Genomic DNA, 13,821 nt, shown 5'->3' on the forward strand with positions numbered 1-13,821 from the left:
AGCGCTGAGTTCGGAGTGTGAAATGCGAAACCCAAACAACTCCATTTTAGGATAGCACCGCCATTTTGAGTAAAACCCCCTCCCGCGGAGAGAAAACGAAATTTAAAGAGAAAGAAACTCAACGAGCCAATCAAGGGAGGGCAGGAAAGTTCCTCAAGAAAGCCCCTCACCTCCCACCAATCAGTAGCTTACAAGACCTCCTTAGTTAAAGAATTAACCAATCCCCTTAAGCTTCCCGCTTCCCCCGCTATACGGTATAAAAATAGATCGCCGCCATCACTCGGGGCTCTGTCCGCACGGCCACTAGGTTGTGTGGAGGGAGTCCCTGCCGGAGCTTGTAATAAAGTTCCTCACTGCTTTTGCATCGACCCGCGGCTCCTGTGGTGTTTGGTGGGATTCCGCGATCCAGGTGCAACATTTTGGGGGCTTGTCCGGGATCCCCCGGGCCCTCCAGGATCCGCGCTTCAGAGGACGAACGGCCGGTAAGCAGTAGCAGCAGCTCCATCTGTATCTGTAACGGGGCCCCTCTCTGTAGCTGGACTTAAACCTAGGCGCACGCTCCGATACGGTCTCCAGCAGGCAGCAGGAAGAGACGTCTTCCAGCTCCCACTCTGTAGTCCCGTGTGTATATATATATACACCTCTGATATACATCTGATATACTCTGTACCTCTTGTTCTTGGAATTGCGCGCTCTGTTATTTGTCTGGTGTGTTGTCTTGTTTGTTCATTGTGTTGTTATAGCCACGCGTTCCGGGAAACAAACTCACTCAGAAGGACAATGCAGATATAGTGGAGTGCAGTTTATTACACTGCACCAAGGCAGAGTCTCCTCTTAGCCAAGGACCCTGACCAGCATTTGTGAAAATCTTTTATACCCCATGTGTACGTGTCCCAACCCACCACCCCAAATTCCTTGAAACTTACATAAACAAAGGAAGGGTAAATACAACTACAATAACCCCATCATTCACGTGTTAATGTGTTCAAACAGTTAATAATCAATAAGCCCGCAGTTACATTCCAAACAGTTGATAATCAATAAGCCCGTGGTCATGTTCCAACCAGTTAATAATCGATAAGCCTGTGATTACATCCTGATAGATACGGAAAAAATTTATGACCTGTCCAGAGGCAGGGGTGATTATGGTATGTTTTCTCTTAGGTGATGAGTAACCTGGATACGATCTTCAAGGTTCTCCTGTCCGGAGGGGGTCTTCTCCTTCCATTGTCGTTCCCACAGGCATTAAGCAGAGAGTTCAGGGTCCACTGGAGAGGTGGCCGAGCATGATCAGCACAGACAGGCCTGAGATGGAGTCCAGACCCTATGAATTCCTTCTTCATTCCCCCCTCTTGATGCTCTTAACTCATATTATGAGCATCATTCATAGGGATATATTGCACCCTGGCTCTCCAACTGCCAATTAGGGAGAATGACATCAACCTTCAGGTTACGAAGTTCATAATACATTGTAAAATTCAGGGTCCACAAAGCAGAACTATCAAGGCAACTATGACAGTGGTAAGTATCGTTTTCTACCAATCGCCCTTCACCCAAGATAGGACCAAAGTCCAGAAAGGAATGTTTTCATTTGACATTGCTTTTACCTGGTTTTTCATGTCATCTAAAGCAGTTGATACATTGTCAGATAAGTCAGGAATGTATACACAACATTCAACCTTAATTATAGCACAGGTCCCTCCTTGAGCAGCTGTATGTCCAAAGCCATTTTATTATGAATTACTGTTTTTCTCATTTAGATTTGCTCTTCATTTAAGGCTTGGATGGCTTCTGTTTTATCTATGAGGGCCTGTTTGTGAAATTAGTCAAGGCCTCTACTTTAATCATAATATTTGTTGTCCCTATAGAGGGTACGAAAAAGGCAGCAATATACTCATACCATTGAAACACAGATCTTGTCCACCTAGCATGTAAATAAGGTAGATTTACTGGGGCTTGCTGTAGGTTAGGCTTTTGTTACACTGGCGTTTATATCAAATGTAGCCCCATGACCCGAGTCTATTGACTGTAGGTCTTACACCAAGAGAGCAAGGAGAGGTTATGATTGACAAAAGAGAGGAAAGTTTCTTTTTATCATCCCAGAAAAGAGCAGAGTGGTTTAAAATCTCCTTGGCAGAGCGGTGTCACCCACCAAGGAAGTCCATCCATCACAGACAGAGGCATAGCCCCACATACCCAGCAGTTGTAGGTGTTCTGGAAGTCCGCGTAGGAGTGTGCCCATGAGATGAAAACATTGTCGGAAGTTAAATTCAAAATCACGTTGATGAGGCCAAGCAGCAGGAGTTGATTGTGTGACTTCATCCTGAGGAGGGGCTCCTCTGGGATCTTCTTTTCCTTCTTCTTAAGGATAGTCTTGGTCTCTCGAGGGTCAGTGGGGTCCCTCTGTGCAGTCCACTCAGCGTTTTCTGGGTCTGCGTGGTATGCTCTCTTCACCCTCCTATGATGGACCCAAGGGACAATACCTGCAACTTTAACTGCAGTAGGGGTAGTTAGAATAACATAAGGACCCTTTCACCAAGGGGCTAGCAAATCATATTTCTAATCTTTGACCCATATTTGGTCACCAAGTGTAAACTCATGAATCTGTTCCCCAAGGAGGAACGGCACCCTTTCTTGTACAAACTTAGTTACCCAATTTATTACCTTACCCAGTTCCATCTGCTGTGAAATCCTATCCCCCCCCTTACCTGAGGCAAATTTGTTGACACCTGTTTTATTATGGGAGGAGGCCTCCCATACACAATTTCATATGGAGAATAGCCTTGGGACTGTGGGGTCATCCTGAGTCTGAGCAGAGCCGTTGGAAGAAAGTCCACTCAGGAGCAGTCAGTCTCTCTGATCCACTTGGAGAGTCTCTTTAAGTGTCTGGTTGGTTCATTCCACCATCTCACAACTCTGGGCCTATATGCAGTGTGCAGTTGTTATTTGATGTTTAAAGTTTTGCTTACTTGTTGTACTAAATCAGCCACAAAAGCCGGGCCATTGTCTGATCCAATGCTGGGAGGGAACCCAAATCTGGGAACCATTTCCCTAAGCAGGCACCGGGCTACTTCTGATGCTCTTTCAGTTCAGGTAGGAAAAGCTTTTACCCATCCCGAGAATGTACATACCATGACCAGTAGGTAATGGTAGTATCGGTGAGGTTTCATGTCAGTGATGTCCACTCCCAGGTGTTCAAGGGGCAGCGTGCCTTTCAGCTGAATACCCGGAGGTTTTTGTCTGAATACCCGAGAGGCAGCATTAACCTGTGAGCAGGCAGCATGGCCTAGGTGGGTTGCTTGGTGTGTTTGGCTTACCAGACTGTGTGCCAGCTCCTCCGGTACCAATAATTTGCCAGTTGGCAATTCCCACCATCCCTTTTTAGTCTTGATGGCCCCTTCCACTCTGGCTAACCTGACAGCAGTTGTCCCTGTTTTATCAGGCTAGTGCCATCAGTATATAGGACCCAATTAGGGTCTGGAACCTTGAGCCCTTCTTTAAAACAAAACCCAGATACCTTACCTCCTCTTTGTAGATCTGTGCCTTCTTCTACACCCTGTAACCTGCTTCCATCAACAGCTGGAGCAGTGCATTTGTCCCTTTCCAGCATTTTTCCTTGGTCTCATGCAGCCAGCAGCAGGTCATCCCCATATTGTAGGAGCCGACATCCACACTCTTCTGGATGGAATGAGTCCAGGTCAGAAGCCAAGGCTTCCCCAAAGATGGCTGGGGAGTTCTTAAATCTTTGTGGGGGAGTCCAGATGAGCTGTTGTTTGGTGCTCCCGACTGGATCTTCCCATTCAAAGGCAAAGATGGGCTGTGACACTGGGGCGAGGCGTATGCAGAAGAAGACATCCTAGAGATCTAGGTGCGGGGAGCGGCCTGAACCAAAAGGCTGACTCTGGGAGCTGCCTTGATCCTCAAGGGTCTGTTCGCAGACATAGCTCTCTGTCCCGCCACCCCTCTCTGGAATTTATTATCCAAGTTAAATCTTAACAGAACATTAGCAAGCCTTGAATGCACACATGACGCAGATGGATAAGCCTTTCACGACCACCCTTAAGATAAACGGGATGCCCTTCTTATCCCTTGATGTTGTCAGAGAGTTCTGGTGATTGTTATCTCAAAGTGATGTTTATGGAAAAATATTTTCTCTGCTTAAGATTCTCTTCTTGGTTTAGTATAAATGTAACCCTGAGAAATAAAGAATCATCGCTGACTGCAGCAATCCTCTCGACCCCATCTGTTCTGTGTCTTTATTTCTTAGCCTAAAGGAACGCGTCGTGTTGCTCGCTGAAATCTTCTGGCTGGCCCGGCAAGTGGCGCCCAGCGTGGGGCTCGACAAAAGTTCCTTGCGGCTGCTGCCTGTTGAAACTATTAAGGTGAGTAAGAGTGTATATACTTGTATATTGAGGGGCAGGAAGGAATATTGTCGAGAGTATAAACCATGGGACAAGATCATAGCCGTCAGTTGTTTGTGCATATGTTACAGATAATGTTGAAGGATCGGGGAATACAAGTTACTAAATCAAAATTGCAGACTTTTCTCAGTTTTGTTGAGGAAGTATGTCCCTGGTTTCCAGAGGAAGGGACTATGAGTTTAGAGATATGGGAAAAGATAGGGAAACAGATTCAAACATATTATACTCTCCACGGACCTAATAAGATTCCTGTGGAAACATTTTCATTATGGACTTTAATAAGAGACTGCCTTCATTTTGAACATGAGGAAGGGAGTAAATTAAAACACATGCTCCCACCCGAAGAACCAATTTATGCTACTCCTGAAGGGAAAGGACCCACAACCTTTGAATTAGAATCTGCCAAACCTTTGAAGGAAAATGAGGGAACGTTGACTCCAAAGGATGAGGAAAGTTTAGAGGAACAGGCAGCTGCTTACCATAAGGAAGATCGTTGGGAATTACTTGTAACTGACAATTTGAATGTGCAGGCAGCAGCTGCCCCTCCGACAAAGAGTCTGGAGGCACTCATGCAGCAATTATTAATAACAATAAAGGAAGAAATAAAAAGGGAAGGTAGGGATGAAGGTGCTGGTGCAATCCCTACTGTGCCTCCTGCCTATGCACCCTCAATTATTGCTGGATTAGATCCTCCGCCTATTTCTAAACCTGAAAATTCATTGAATATAACTCGTAAATCACACAACTTGTCCCCCTTGCAAAAGGCTATGCAACAGGCCCAAAGAGCTGGAGAAACTGTTCAGGGATTCTCCGCTGCTTTCCCGGTATTTGAGCATGAAAACCAACGGTATTATGAGGCCCTACCTTTCAAACAACTAAAGGAATTAAAAATTACCTGTGCTCAATATGGACCTACGGCTCCTTTTACCCAGGCCATGATAGAGAATCTAGGAGGTCAAAATTTGCCGCCAAGTGACTGGAAACAAATAGCGAGAGCTTGCTTATCGGGCAGGGACTATTTATTATGGAAATCAGAATTTACAGAACAATGTAGTCATATAGCTGAATTGAATCAGCGACAAGGGATTAATACTACATATGAGATGTTGATAGGGGAAGGAGCTTATCAGAATACCAATGCTCAATTAAATTATCTGCCTGGGGCATATGCTCAAATTTCTAATGCTGCTCGGCAGGCTTGGAAAAAGCTCCCTTGCTCTAGTAATAAGACTGAGGATCTTTCAAAAATTCGTCAGGGGCCTGATGAACCATATCAAGATTTTGTGGCTCGTCTTCTTGAAGTAGTAGGTAAGATTATGGCTGATGAGCAGGCTGGAATGGTGCTTACTAAACAGTTAGCCTATGAAAATGCAAATTCTGCCTGTCAGGCTGCGCTTAGACCGTACAGAAAAAAGGGGGGTCTATCAGATTACATTCGTATATGTGCTGATATCGGACCTTCCTATATGCAGGGTATTACCCTGGCTGCAGCTTTACAAGGTAAAAGTATAAAAGAAGTATTATATCAACAGCAAATGAAAAATAAACGAGGATTACCTAGTAGGGGAAATGCTGGCTGTTTTGTTTGTGGCCAGCCTGGACATCGTGCCGCCTTTTGCCCCCAACGAGCCAATTCAGGGAATATTAAAACTCCTAATTTATGCCCTAGGTGTAAAAAAGGAAGACATTGGGCAAAAGATTGTAAATCCAAAATTGATGTCCAGGGCAACCCACTTCCCTTGCAGTCGGGAAACTGGGTGAGGGGCCAGCCCCTGGCCCCGAAACAATGTTATGGGGCAATCCAGGGAAATCAGATGGTAGAAGGCGAGTCACAGACTTGTTCAGAGCCACCTCAAGGAGCGCAGGCTTGGACCTCTGTTCCTCCTCCTACACAATATTAACTCCCGAAATGGGAATGCAAACTCTGCCCACTGGGGTATACGGCCCTTTGCCTGATGGAACCGTGGGCCTTTTGCTCGGACGCAGTAGCTCTGCCATAAAAGGGCTGCTCATAGCTCCTGGAGTAATTGATGCTGACTGTACAGGAGAAATCAAAATTATGGCCCATTCCCCGAGATGCATTACCACCATAGCTAGCGGACAGCGTATAGCTCAATTGATATTGGTCCCTGCGGTGCAGACCGGAAAAGCACTGGCTTCCAGGAGAGGGGAAGGTGCCTTCGGATCCTATGATGCCTATTGGGTCCAGGCAATAACTAATAATCGTCCTGAGTTAACGTTAAGAATAAATGGAAAGTTGTTTACAGGTATTTTGGACACAGGAGCTGATGTTTCCGTTATTGCCGAGAGACACTGGCCCCGAGAATGGCCTAAACAGATAGCTATATCATCATTGCAAGGAATTGGTCAAACTAATAACCCTGAACAAAGTACAGAACTGTTACATTGGACTGACCATGAGGGTCACGAAGGGGACATTAGGCCTTATATCCTCCCAAACCTCCCTGTAAATTTGTGGGGACGAGATGTTATGACTCATATTGGGAGTATACCTGTATAGCCCCAGTGAACAGGTTAGCAATCAACTCTTGGATCAGGGACTTCTTCCTACTTCTGGGCTTGGGAAATATAACCAGGGAAATGTTACACCCATCCAGCCTAGGAGATTGCCTGATAAAAGTGGACTTGGGTATTTTTAGAAGGGACCTCTGATCCTCCTGTAATTCACGCAGATCCTATTACTTGGAAATCTGAGGAGCCTGTGTGGGTTGATCAGTGGCCCCTTTCCAAAGAGAAAATTGACGCTGCCCAACAACTGGTGCAGGAACAGTTGGAATTGGGACATATTGAACAGTCTAATTCACCTTGGAATTCGCCCATTTTTGTTATTAAGAAAAAATCTGGGAAATGGAGTCTTTTGCAGGATCTGCGAAAGGTTAATGAAACTATGGAAGTCATGGGAACTTTACAACCAGGATTGCCTTCTCCCATGGCTATTCCTAGGAACGCCCACATAATAATCTTAGATTTAAAGGATTGCTTCTATACTATTCCCCAAGCACCTCAAGATTGCCCTCGATTTGCTTTTAGTGTTCCTTCTGTTAATTTTTCCCAACCAATGCGTAGGTATCATTGGAAGGTTTTGCCACAGGGTATGGCTAATAGCCCGACCTTGTGCCAGAAATTTGTTGCAGCAGCGTTACAGGAAACTCGGGCGAAATTCTCCGATGCTTATATTCTGCATTACATGGATGATATACTGCTAGTGCATATTGATAAAGAGTATTTGTTAGCAGCTTATGCCTTCATGGAACCTGCCTTAAAAGCAGTAGGGCTAATAATAGCCAAAGAAAAGGTACAAACCTTTCCTCTTTATTCCTATCTTGGCTTTCCTTTAGAAAGGGAAACATTTGGAGTTCTGCCCATTGCTCTACGAAGGGATAATCTGAAAACACTTAATGATTTTCAAAAGTTGCTCGGGGACATTAATTGGATTAGACCCTATCTACATCTTGCTACATACGAATTAAAGCCTCTTTTTGATATCTTAAAGGGAGATAATAATCCTACCTCCCCACACAGCCTCACAGAAGCTGGAGAGCGAGCTCTTCAGAAAGTGGAAACTGCCTTATCACAGCAGCATTCCAGTTACTGTGATTATGAAAGGCCTTGGGGACTTTATATCCTTGCCTCAGAACATTCACCTACCGGTGTCCTGTTTCAAGATAACCCTCTAAGGTGGATCTACTTACCAGTTTCTCCCTTACGGGTGTTAAGTCCTTACCATGTTCTTGTAGCCAAAGTAATAGCAAAAGGAAGACAGGAATCTGTGACCTATTTGGGAAGAGATCCCCACTTTATTTGTATTCCTTTTTCAACTGAACAGCAACTATGGCTCTCTCAGTTTTCTGATGATTGGGCAATTGCGCTTGCACAGTATGCAGGGGAGATTAAACATTATCCTGCTAATAAATTGTTACAATTTGCACAGCTGCATCAGTTTATTTTTCCAAAAGTCGTGCAGCAATGCCCTTTGAAAAAGGGGACAACTGTCTTTACTGATGGATCTTCCAATGGCATAGCCAGCTTGGTAATCGAAAATGAATCTTATTATTGTCAAACCTCATATTCATCAGCTTAGGAAGTAGAGCTTTTTGCAGTACTCCAAGCTCTGCAACGTGTTCCTCAAAGTTTTAATTTATACTCTGACAGTCATTATGTTGTCAGAGCTCTCTCAGTCATTGAAACAGTACCCCTCATTGGAGCTGCAAAGGCCTCTATTCAAACCTTGTTTTTGAAAATTCAGAATCTCATTCGAGCCCGAACTCATCCTTGCTTTTTTGGGCACATACGCGCTCACACTGCCCTTCCTGGGCCCTTAGCGGCTGGGAATGCTCTGGCGGATGAAGCCACCCGTATGGTATGTTATTCTTCCTTAACCCCTATCTCTGCGACACAGGCCTCTCATGCAATACACCATCAGAATAGCAATTCTTTACGGTTACAATTTGGAATTTCCCGAGAGGCTGCTCGTCACATTGTAAAAACTTGTCCTACCTGCCCGCAGTTTTTTGTTCTTCCCACTTATGGAGTCAATCCTCGGGGTTTACTCCCCAACGATTTGTGGCAAATGGATGTTACACATATTTGTGATTTTGGAAAATTGAAATATGTGCCTGTTACTCTTGATACCTTCTCTGGTTTTATCATGGCCACACTTCAATCTGGAGAAGCTAGTAAACATTGTATTCAGCATTGCTTACGGAGTTTTTCTGCTATGGGCCTACCTAAATGCATCAAAACAGACAATGGCCCTGGATATGTTGGCCGCAGTTTTCAAACCTTCTGTGCCCAGCTGTGCATCGTACACAAGACTGGAATCCCATATAATCCACAGGGCCAAGGAATTGTTGAGCGGGCACATCAAACCCTTCAGCACCAATTGAAAAAATTAAAAAGGGGGAGTTTGTATGCTATTACGCCTAACAATCTTCTTAGTCGTGCTTTGTTTGTTTTAAATTTTCTGAGCCTCGATAAAAATGGCAAATCAGCAGCTCAACGTTTTTGGCACTATGATAATAAAAAGGCTCGGCCATTGGTCAGGTGGAAAGACTCGCTGGAAGGCAGATGGCATGGGCCGGATCCAGTTCTAATATGGGGGAGAGGTCATGTTTGTGTTTTCCCACAGAACGCCGAAGCGCCGCGCTGGCTCCCAGAAAGGTTGGTACGCGCGGTGGAGGCGATCGCTGGTGGAACAAATGAGATGACTTATGATCCAGGAGACAGCCCCGCTACCAACAGCCCAGCAGATACAGGCGCTGTTACAAATGGCGTGTGAGAATTCTCCGAATCTTCCCACCGCTTCGCCTACTAATATATTGATTTCTCTATTACTTCTTTTAAACCAGGTAAGTTCCATGGAAGCCAGTGTCTTCTGGGCATATGTTCCTGATCCCCCTCTTTTGCAGCCTGTTGGATGGGAAATGAGTTCCGTTCCTGTGTATGTGAATGACACAATACTTCTGGGGGGGTTTTCTGATAAGCATATTTTTCCACAGAATGCCAGCATTTCTTATACGGGATCCTCTTCACAATTACCAATGTGCTTTTTCTGAAATCATAATGTTTCAGGATGTCTTACTGTTACAGATGCAGGATACTTTGCTTATGATGATGACCATGGCAGTAGTTGGATAATGGATATTCCTAGCATTACGAAATCCACAGGATACGCATGACGAGTCAATGGAACTGGACCTAAAGACATTCCATTTTGTGGCCTGGGGGTAAAAGGACGATATATAGCTGTGCCATGGAAACTTTGTAGAGATGAGACTGCTACTGTATATTCTATTACTAATGACACACATTCCCTTTGGGATTGGTCGCCAGACTCCAACAGGGACCCCGGAAAGGAAGGCAGCAGACAATTTGCAGCCAGAATTTGGAATCTTGGCGGTACCATGGTGTACCAGACCGAGATATGGAAGCTGTTGGCCGCTTTCGGAACAGATGGGTCCCTTTTGCAGACCCGGAGGGAAGACCAAAGGAGTACGATCCTGGAGAGCACTTTGGTGGAATGAGACTTGGAGATATCCTCGGGCCTGTGTACCCTGTCCCTTTATGATCCTTGTTGGCTCTGTGACTCTTTCTAAAAATGCTAGCCTATATCATGCTCATTGTTTTAATTGTACCCTGACTAATTGTATAAGAGGTATGAAAAATAATTTTGGGGCTCTGATAGTCAAACAACCGCCCTTCGTCATGATGCCTGTGAACCTCACTGAACCTTGGTATGAGGAGTCAGGGCTTGAGCTGTGGAATAAGATGCGTACAGCCCTTGCTAGGCCACGAAGGGGGATAGGATTAATAATTCTAGGAATAGTAACGCTTGTAACTTTAATTGCTTCTGCTGTTACTGCTTCTGTATCTTTAGCTCAATCTGTGCATACTGCTAGCATTGTAGACGATTTAGCAAAAAATACTTCTAAAGCTTTAGGAATTCAAGAAGATATAGATAGAAAGTTGGAGGATAGACTAAACGTGCTTTATGATGCAGTAAGATTTTGGGGGGAGGAGGTGCAAGGGTTAAAGCTAAGAACCAAAATTAGATGTCATGCTAACTATCGTTGGATTTGTGTTACGCCAAAAATTTATAATAATACCGAGACCCCTTGGAATAAGATAAAATTACATTTAGATGGTATTTGGCATAATGAAAACATTTCCTTGGATCTATTACAACTTCATCAGGAAATTCTTGATATAGAAAATGCTCCTCGGGCTAGTAGGGATTTGGCAAAAAATGCTGAAGAGTTTGTTAACAGTTTGTTTTCCAATTTTCCCTCGATAACCTCACTTTGGCATCTTTTTTCGGGGGTCGTGGCCGCACTTCTGGTATTAGCGCTTTTTGTGTGCATTGCTCCTTGTATCATAAAGAAATTTGTCAAAGAGCTGTGGGACATCAAGGCTGTCCTACACAGTAATTACTTACGCCAAAAAAATCAGGCATTTCCTCTTATTAAATAAAAGAGGGGGAGCTGCGGGGAGCGGCCTGAACCAAAAGGCTGACTCTGGGAGCTGCCTTGATCCTCAAGGGTCTGTTCGCAGACATAGCTCTCTGTCCCGCCACCCCTCTCTGGAATTTATTATCCAAGTTAAATCTTAACAGAACATTAGCAAGCCTTGAATGCACACATGACGCAGATGGATAAGCCTTTCACGACCACCCTTAAGATAAACGGGATGCCCTTCTTATCCCTTGATGTTGTCAGAGAGTTCTGGTGATTGTTATCTCAAAGTGATGTTTATGGAAAAATATTTTCTCTGCTTAAGATTCTCTTCTTGGTTTAGTATAAATGTAACCCTGAGAAATAAAGAATCATCGCTGACTGCAGCAATCCTCTCGACCCCATCTGTTCTGTGTCTTTATTTCTTAGCCTAAAGGAACGCGTCATGTTGCTCGCTGAAATCTTCCGGCTGGCCCGGCATCTAGGCAGGTGTAAACTTTTTAGTCCTCGGCAGGAGGAGGCTAAGTAAGGTATAGGGGTTTGGAACAGTGGGTTGTAAAGTCAGAGTAACCATGGTTTACTAGCCTGAGATCTTGTCCAGGCCTGTAGTCCTGTCCTCCTTCCTTTTTGAGTGGCAGGCTCGGTGTATTCCAAGCCGACTGGCACTCTATTAGAATACCTGCTTGTTTCAATCTACTGATGTGGGGCAGTATGCCGGCCCAGGCCTCTGTCGGTAGCGGGGTCTGGTTTGAGTTCTGTTATCACTGGGGCTTGATGTTTAGCTAGCCTGGGGGAAGGGGTGTTGTCTTCCGCCCAGACCTCAGGGAATAATTGAGTTAGCTCTCTCATGCTCTTTTGGCCCACCCGGTTCTTCCTTCAGAGCTCATGCAACCTCCACTCATCTTGGGGGCGTATTGAGAGGGCAAATAAGTCATAGAGTCCATCCAGAAGGTGGGCCTCTCCTCAGGGGAGAAAGTCACCTGTGCTCCTAGTTTGGAGAGCGAGTCTCTTCCCAACAGGGGTACTGGGCACTCAGGAATGTAGAGGAATTCATGAATCACTTGGTGCCCCCCCCCCCAATCTGACATTTTCTGGACTGGCAAAACGATTTAATCATTCTCCCGATACCCCAGTTACATCGGTAGTCTTTGGACAGTGGTGCCACAGGTTTTGTTACCACCGACAGTTCTGCTCCTGTATCCACCATGAAGTCAATGTTTTGGTCCCCCACCTGTAAGGTTAACATGGGCTCTCAGGGACATGGTATCTCTGAGCCCCAGCAGCCCTAGTTAATTTCCAGGTCAGCAAGCCCCACAACTGCGGGAGCTTCCTCTTCCTTCCTTGCCTTAGGGCATTCATCCTTCCAGTGGCCAAAAGCTCGGGCACACTGGTTTGGCTGTAATGGGCCCAGGGCCTCCCTTGGGACCGGTTGAAGGACTGTCCTGTCCCTGGGGCAGATGAGGTTTTCCGGAGGGCCCGAGATAGACTCCCAGAGTAGCAGCTTGCACTGTAAGTCTCTTGTCTGTTCTCTTTCATTCCCTCTGGCTCTCTGGCAGAGCGCAGTCTCTGCTTAATTCCAGCGTCTCCCTCCCTTTCTAGTCAGTACTCACCGGGAGAGGGGCGTATAGCTTGGTGGTTCGGCTGGAGCTGTTTCCTGAAAGTGTTGGCCAGAGGCTTCTGTCACCGGGATCGGAGCCTGCCAAAACAGCGGCTCTACGACCTCCGGGAGAGCTGGTGGAAGAGCAGCGGCTGCTGCAGGAACTTCACCTGGCCCTGGATCGGGCATTAAGGCGGCCTCCGGTCCTGGTGCTGCACTGAGAGGCAGGCGCCTCATTCAGCATGGGGGAGGAGTCAGGTCATCCCCGTCCAAATCCTGTAGAATTTCCTTTTTTATCATCAGTCAATTTTTGTGCCATTAACATTTTTTCCTTTCCCTTCTGGATATAGAACCTTGTCCAAGTAGGAGGGTCTCGGGCTAACTCTAGCCATGAGTCAATAGATGGATATTGATCCAGGTGTCCTGGCTCTCCTGTGACTACTGTATAGACTGCTTCCACTATTTTTGAGTTCATGGTGTTCTCTGGTGGCCATCCTACTCCCATAGGGGGCCATTCGACCTCACAGAGTATGTGGGGGTGGTTAGGCTTCATCTTCACCCCATAGTCTCCTCCTAATCCCTTCTTTAAATTTTTAATCATGTACTCCAATACAGTTGCCTTAGATTCACTTCCCCCCATCTTGCTTACCTTCTCGAACCTTCTTCTACTTTTTTTTTTTCGTTCTGTCTATGAAGTTCTCAGTACCCTATGTACTTCTGATATTTCCACTCAATGACACTTAAATTGCCATTCTGCCTCCTTCCTAATTGGGGTGAGAAGAGCCTTACCTGCCAGATCCCAGAGGGAGAAGGGGGATCAGCGTGTCTTCAC

General features: G+C 45.5%; 1 protein-coding gene and 2 pseudogenes across 2 annotated transcripts; 2 read left to right on the top strand and 1 right to left on the bottom strand.

Annotated features, from left to right (window-relative positions):
• The first annotated feature begins 109 nt into the window (after positions 1-109).
• Positions 110-11,774, top strand: LOC122677829 (endogenous retrovirus group K member 7 Env polyprotein-like). Of its 2 annotated transcripts, none has more exons than XM_043878104.1 (3): positions 110-482; positions 4,268-4,382; positions 9,571-11,774. In XM_043878104.1, exon 3 carries the CDS (start codon positions 10,212-10,214, stop codon positions 11,409-11,411), a length of 1,200 nt encoding a protein of 399 aa, XP_043734039.1. In that variant the 5' UTR covers positions 110-482; positions 4,268-4,382; positions 9,571-10,211; the 3' UTR covers positions 11,412-11,774. The 2 variants fall into 2 exon arrangements, with proteins under 2 accessions (XP_043734039.1, XP_043734040.1); XM_043878105.1 differs by having other exon boundaries at positions 10,032-11,774.
• On the bottom strand, positions 1,280-6,025 carry LOC122676820 (annotated as a pseudogene).
• LOC122677832 lies at positions 6,063-11,774 on the top strand (annotated as a pseudogene).
• Positions 11,775-13,821: the final 2,047 nt, after the last annotated feature.

Source organism: Cervus elaphus, chromosome 20 (genome assembly GCF_910594005.1).
Source record: "Cervus elaphus chromosome 20, mCerEla1.1, whole genome shotgun sequence".
In the NCBI taxonomy this organism is placed as follows: Eukaryota; Metazoa; Chordata; class Mammalia; order Artiodactyla; family Cervidae; genus Cervus; species Cervus elaphus.

Coding starts and splice junctions, on each gene's coding strand:
- LOC122677829 (XM_043878104.1), top strand. CDS start 10,212: ATGAGACTGCTACTGTATATTCTATTACTAATGACACACATTCCCTTT.